Source organism: Lagopus muta, chromosome 1 (assembly GCF_023343835.1).
Source record: "Lagopus muta isolate bLagMut1 chromosome 1, bLagMut1 primary, whole genome shotgun sequence".
NCBI lineage: Eukaryota > Metazoa > Chordata > Aves > Galliformes > Phasianidae > Lagopus > Lagopus muta.
The window spans coordinates 47,101,004-47,107,691 of record NC_064433.1 but is presented as its reverse complement, the minus strand read 5'-3'; the positions used below and the strand labels follow the sequence as shown (position 1 = coordinate 47,107,691).

Sequence of the window (6,688 nt, the reverse complement as noted above, 5' to 3'; positions counted from 1 at the left end):
ATCTGCTAGTTCTCCTTGGGGATATAGGCTATCAGTAAATGAGCTTAAGGTGTTTGAGCGACATTGTGGAGAATTAAGGCACTGTCAGAGCTGAGGTGCCCAGGACCTCTGTAAAATCCCAACTGGGCAGGAATCAGGCATAGTTAAGGAAAAGATCCATAAGATCAACTCTAGCCATCACCTAGTACTACCAAGTCCACCACTAAACCATGTCCTTGAGTGCCATATCCACACATTTCTCAAATACCCCCAGGGATGGTGACTCCACCACATCCATCCCCTTGTTAAGGGGCAAAATATGCCCCTTATCAGTAAAAATAAGCAACTTACCACTAAATCTGGGACATACCCATATTGTTATAGGCATGAGGAACGAAGGGTTTTCATTGAAACCACACAGATTTTGCTGAGCCAAAAGGGTTAAGGAGAAACCATATCACAGCTTTCAGCTGTACAGTTCAGAGTACAGAGAAGATTGGGACAGGCTTTTCTGAGAGGGGAACAGTGTTGAGGCAACAGACACAAGTTGATGCACTGGAAATTCCAGTTAGAGGTGAGGTAAGCTATTTCTCACCACAAAGGTTGTCAAACACCAGAACTGGTTGCCCAAAGCAGCTGTGGCTTTCCAGCCATAGTACGACTAGGCACTGCCATGTGCCGCCTGGTCTGAGAGGAAGGGTTGGCCCACATGACTTCCAGAGGTCCTTTCCAACCTGAATTCTCTGTGATTCTTTGAATACAACCTGCCACTCACTATGGAAATCAACCCAAGAAATATCATTCAGTTGCACGTGTTATTTATTTTTCCCAAAATATATTTAAGTATAAATCTCAGTGCAGGAAATTATAGCTTAATGCTATAGCAATATTATTACATGTCAGCAGCAGCCAGCACCACGTGCAGTCACATTATTAACAGGTTAAGGCTGTTTGTGCTGAGAGTAGAAAACAGCAAGAGTCTGCAAGCTGTTTTCTAGAGAAGTGGCTGTCACTACACAATCACCAAGCCAAATCAAGGACAGTGGGGACACACAGAACTTAGCAGTAGCAGAGGTATGTCACACTACAAGCAGAAGTTTTGTCTTTCATCTCTGATAAAGATTCCTTCATCTCTGTGCAATTTGGTACCCTGGGGAAGCTGGCTCCCAGCATCCCAGCTGAATTCCTTTCAGTAAAGCTGGATGTTTCTAACAGATCAGTAACCTAAGTGGAGTCTGTAGATCCCTCTGCAGTGTAGGTAAGGAGAGGCAACTTCAGAAGACAATTCATCCCATTAACCTTAGATGCTGCTTTTCCAACATCATTCATTTGACTTTAAAGCATCACAGGAGAGAGAGGAGTCATGGCCTACAGGTGCCCACTTCTTTCCTTTGGCCAGGAAAAGGTGTAAACCACAAGCTGAGAGGTGAATGTTGCCATTACAGATGATTAAGGTGGAGGGGATAAACCTCAGCCCAAAGGATGCATAAGCATGGTAGAGATGCCTTCTCCTGTGGCCCCAAGGGCAGTCAGAACAGGGGAAAGGAAGAGTTCTGCTTCCGCCTAACAACTGTTCCTCAGGGTTCCCGAGGCTCAGTGCAAGGAAGGAAACTGAACATCCTTCCTAGGCATTTCCCAAAGCAGTACTGCGTCCTTCCTAGAGGTGGGCAGGCAGGAGCAGGGAGAAGAAAAATGATTCCCTCAAGGTCTCCAGTGCCTGGAGACAGTTAAGAAAAGAAAGACATTGTCATTCTCTTGCTCCAGTTCAAATGATGGGGGCTGCAGACATGCTTTTCATACCTCTGCTTGAGAGAAGAGTTTATCTTCAGGCCTGGTGCTTACATCCTTGTATCAGCACCTATCTCAGAGTCTCTTTCTAAGCTTGCTTTAACACTGCTTTCTTGTCCAGCAGCCTTCAGTTCATCCATTTTCTTGCCACTAGGTAGTTTTTGGGGGCAAGCAGGGAGATACCGAAACCAAGAGACAGCACAGTATTTTGTGCCTATGCCAAATGGAAGATCATAGACCTTGGAAATGAGCTGGGAGTTGTCCACCTCTCCCTTGTGGCTGTGCTTCCATGCCAGGAGACCCCGCTCCTCCTGTGTTCCTGTGAAAGCAAAAAGGAAATTGCTGTATTTCAAACACTCAAGTGGGTGTTCTGCACATATGACTGCCTTGGGCGCTCCACATTTGGCTCTCAAATCACAGCAGATCCACTACAACATAGAGATACCCTGCACTTAAACCCTTCTAGCTTCAAAACTCTTTACAAAAACTAGCAACTGTGCTGCTAGACAGTACCCATCTTCCTGCAGTGCCTTACAGTCTCCTCCACTGCTTCTCATGGGAATCAAAGATACTAAGACAGGTTTTCAGAAGCCATGGGGGATGGAAGAACTATTCAAGAGGCATTGTAAAGTGCTAGAAAAGCAAAGCTGGGTGTTAACTGCTCGAATATCATGAGGTAAGAGAATTAACTTTAGCTAGCAATTGCTAAATGTCTGTAATTGTTGCAATGGCTGAGTCCCTCTTGGGAAAGGGAGTGAGCACATAAATTCTGCCTGGAGGAGCTGAAGATCAAGGGTACAATAAAATTAATGAGCCAAAAGGATATTGGCTTTTCAAAAAGTCTGAGATAATAAAAGAGTCTGCTTAACAGAGTGCCCTTCCTGCTCTCTTTCTGTAGAACTTCCTCTCCTATTGTTAGGCCATCCCTCCCTAGGCTTGATGAAAATCAGAGGGTCTTTGATGGCTGTGAGGGGCAGCCACTGGTCCTATATCACATCTTTGGTCATCAGCCCTTCCTGCTGCTTTCCACTGATGTGGAGCAATTCGACTTCAATTTCAGCAGCTTTCATAAGCAGGCACACATCAACAATATTGCCTATCAGGAATCAGAGAATCATTAAGGGTGCAAAAGACCTCTAAGATCACCTAGCCCAACCATCAGCCCGTCCCCACCATGCCCACTGACCACGTCCCTCAGTGCCACATCCACACGGTTCTGGAACACCTCCAGGGACGGCGACTGCACCACCTCCCTGGGCAGCCTGTGCCACTACTGCACCTCTATTTCTGAGAAATTTCTCCTAATATCCAACCTGCATTATAAGCAGAGAAGAGATATTTTTTACCATGCCCTCCCTCCTGCAGTTGCCTTTCTCTCTCCTTTCTACCAACAACATGACCTAGGCTAGCATTTTATATAAAAGACATTTTTTACTGAATTAACTTTTCCTCAAGCTAGATTGTTGAAAAACGTTTTTTTGTTTTGTTTTGTTTTAATGAGTTACTGTTTTGGAAGCAGCAGCTATTCCATTGATGTCTCTCCTGTTCCCCATTCCTCTCCAGGAGTTCAGTGACATAGAATTTCATGGTTGCTATTACAGCTTTTACCCATAGAGCAATGGTAATGAGGACAAAAAATACCGAGGGACAAACCCCAGGGCAGACACAGACTTGTAGCTTAGCTCATTTCAGCAAAATCCTACCTGGAATGGTGTTATCGAGGATAAACCCCAAGAGCCCACCCACAAACATGCCAGTGGTGAGAAGCACCTGGATCACCTGGTCCAGCTGGATGATTTCTAGAGGAAAAACAAAGACACACATATTTAACCAGCAACGTATTCAGTGCCAAAAGGCTGCAAGATGCTTGTTTAGGCAAGACCTGCAAATCCCAAAACAGAGCCTAAGATTTGGCAATGCAAGGGAGGCACCGGAGCAGAGGACAAGAGCAGCACTCCCAGAAAGCAACGGACAACAGTCAGAGGACAGCTTTCAGGATTTTGTTTGGAAAAAAATGTGTTTAAAAAGGTTGCTTTGGATCAGCCTTTGCTTAAGTTCTATGCTACAGAAAACTCTTCTAAAATGTGCTGTCACTTCTTACCTGTTTCTAGCAGCGTATGATTTTTGTTTGCCCAGTTGGGAACTGTGAGTCCAGCAAACACAGAGAATCCAAATATAAAGATGTTTCTGGAGGAGTTCATATCCGTGTACTGCACAGAGAAATGGTGTATGTTAGTACTGACAGCTTGGAATGACCAAAATCCATGGATTAATTCATTAGTGAGCCATGCTCAGATGTACACACACAAACCCAATGACAGGTGTTAGAACAAAGTTCTGCTTAACCAAAATTAGCAGATCATTTCAAACATGTATGGCATACACTAGAAACTGTATGTGGCAGATAATCAGATGGCCAAGCACTCTGTGATCTCCAGCTTAGACACCAGGAAAAGGTGTGATTCAGCCACAGCCACTGGCGGAACTGGAAATTAAACCTTTTACTGAGACTCTTGCCCAGTTTGAGACCTCTAGTCAAAGAGCCCTCCTCTAAATGCACATAACTATAGGACATAGAGAAAAATCACCCATAGGAGAGCAGCTACAGAAACTCCTCCCTTGCTTATAACAGCTTCCTTCAGATAAATTGTGAGATGGGGATGAGCAGCCCTGGAACTGCTGGGGCATTAACCAGTGCCTGCAAGCCCTGTCCCAACCTGGAACCTCTCTTTGTGATTTTGTCTCTGCATAAGTGCTCTCATCTTCACCCGAGGAACTGCCAGTACAAATGTTTACATTTGCTGCAGCCCAGCTTAAGTCTATCTCAGGCTGGTGAGAATCTGGCTTGAAACCAAAGTAACCTTCCCTGGGAATGAAAAGGTGCTCACACAGCTGTTACCTGCAAATTGGAAATCCCCACTGCAGTGATAATGCCAAACATCACAAGGAACAGGCCTCCGATGACAGGAGTGGGTATGCTGGCAAGCATTGCCCCTGCTTTCCCAAAGACGCCGCTCAGGAGCATGGCACAGGCACCAGCAATGATCACCATGCGACTCCCTACCTGGGTGGGAGGAAGAGCAGGCAGTGATGCACCAGTGAGCGCAGACCTGTCAGGCAAGGCTTGCAACCAAAGCACTCGGAGGGAAGTTTGGTTCTAGCCTTTGGGTTCAGATGGGAAGCTCACACTGTGGGGAAAGTCCCTGCAGGGACAGTCCCTGCTGTGCACTAGGAAATATTTATCGTAATAAGCACCCTGAGAACAATCATAGATCCACACCTATTTGCTTTGTTATCCTCTTCCCCATTGCTATCATGACTTAACAGTTCACTGTGAAATGAAAAGCACATTAAGAGCACACTAATCCCCACATACAGCTCTGCTTTCACTGTAGTGTAGGAACGTTGTGGCATACCCACACCCTACTTCCAGATAATTCACTGGACAATACTTCCACCAGAGGTTAGTTTCCACCTCAAAATGGCCTTCAGCTTGGTGTCCTGCACCAAGCAATCCTCTCTCTATGGACCAAGATGTAGCAGAGCAGAGCTGGCCAGCCTGGCTGCTTCCATCCTGAGCTCTTGCATCTGTTATATCCTTTACACAACCAACACCAGGTTAATGAGAACTGGGGAAGTCTCTTGTTCTGCCCTTACCTGCCATCACACACCAGCTTCAGTCAACCCACCTTTCTCTCGTTCTTCCCCAGGAAGAGCCAGGGAGCCATTCTTAGTCCCACACTACAACAATGATGGGATGAAGCAGCAAGCTTCATTCAGAGCTGTTAGAGTGTGTGAATAGGAAAGAAAAAGAGTATCTGACAAACAAAGGGATGAAGGAGACATTTACAGATTACAGAAATTAAACACAAAAGCAGCATATTTGTTAGACTTTCAATTCAAGATACGCTTTGCCACACCAAAACTTGGACAGCTTAAAGAATCACACTAAGATTTACAGCATTTGTGTCTTAGGCAGAGAAGTTCTGTAATCCTCTGCAAACAATTTATAATTCAATTAATTATTTTAATCCTTTCACTGAAGTATCTGAAGAATGCCATTTTTTTTCTGCAAGGGTTTTTTTGCAAATGCTTTCAGCCAAAACACTGCCAGTAACTGGTACTGTCCCTTTGTAAATATTACTTAAAATACTGTAAAGGCACATTTTTATGAAATCTAAGTTTTACTTGATTGTGAAAGAAATGAGTAAGATTTGGTGGAGAGTTTCAAAATAAAATCATGCACTGCCTTCAGGTGCACTTTATATTCTTTGGCTTAAAACCTTGGGACAGCATTATCATCAAAGCAATAATTTAATAAAAGCCACAAGATCTGTTTGTTCCAAGATTAGAATGAAGCTTCAGATTCTTAATTTGCTGAAATTGTCATATGTCAAATTATCCAATAAATGAAGCTGGCCTCAAAGGCAAAGTAACTAATCCACTGATACCACAACTGGGAGCATCTGCTTCTAAAGCTTCTAATTTAGAGTTTGTTTCAAATATGTCAGGGAAACAAGAAAACTGGTTTTTGCTCGTAAAGCTGAAGAAGCTGCAGTTTCCCAAAGTCTTTATCCCTCTTTGAAATTCTCTTTTTCTTGGAAATGGGAGCCCAGTGCTGGCACACTGGGTTTGATCCAGTATCTCAAACATAGGTGCCTGGTGCCATTTAAGACATTGGATCTTGGCAGTTTCTGAGACCTGTGTATAAGCAGAGGAAACATGTCCCTGGCACTTCCCTTTATCATCAAAACATGTTTCCCATGTAAAAACAAACAAACAAGCAAACAGAAATCTGCCTTGTGATCACAGCAACCCCAACTATCCCAGTCAGAATGACTGAGATAGAAATTCTTAACTCTGGGGGTGGTGAGGCACTGGCCCAGCTGCCTGGAAAGCTGTGGATGCCCCATCTCTGGAG

At 44.4% G+C, this 6,688-nt stretch overlaps 1 protein-coding gene across 1 annotated transcript in view; it reads right to left on the bottom strand.

The window, feature by feature from the left end:
* Window positions 1-520: 520 nt before the first annotated feature.
* Window positions 521-6,688, bottom strand: part of LOC125691301 (solute carrier family 23 member 1-like) — a 55,894-nt gene continuing 49,726 nt past the window's right edge. Inside the window, exons 10-13 of the mRNA XM_048940538.1 lie at window positions 4,667-4,831; window positions 3,869-3,977; window positions 3,471-3,566; window positions 521-2,086 (exon numbers count right to left, since the gene is read on the bottom strand). Of these exons, the coding sequence (XP_048796495.1) occupies window positions 1,818-2,086; window positions 3,471-3,566; window positions 3,869-3,977; window positions 4,667-4,831 (639 nt within the window). The 3' untranslated portion in view covers window positions 521-1,817. The remainder of the gene's footprint in view (window positions 2,087-3,470; window positions 3,567-3,868; window positions 3,978-4,666; window positions 4,832-6,688) is intronic.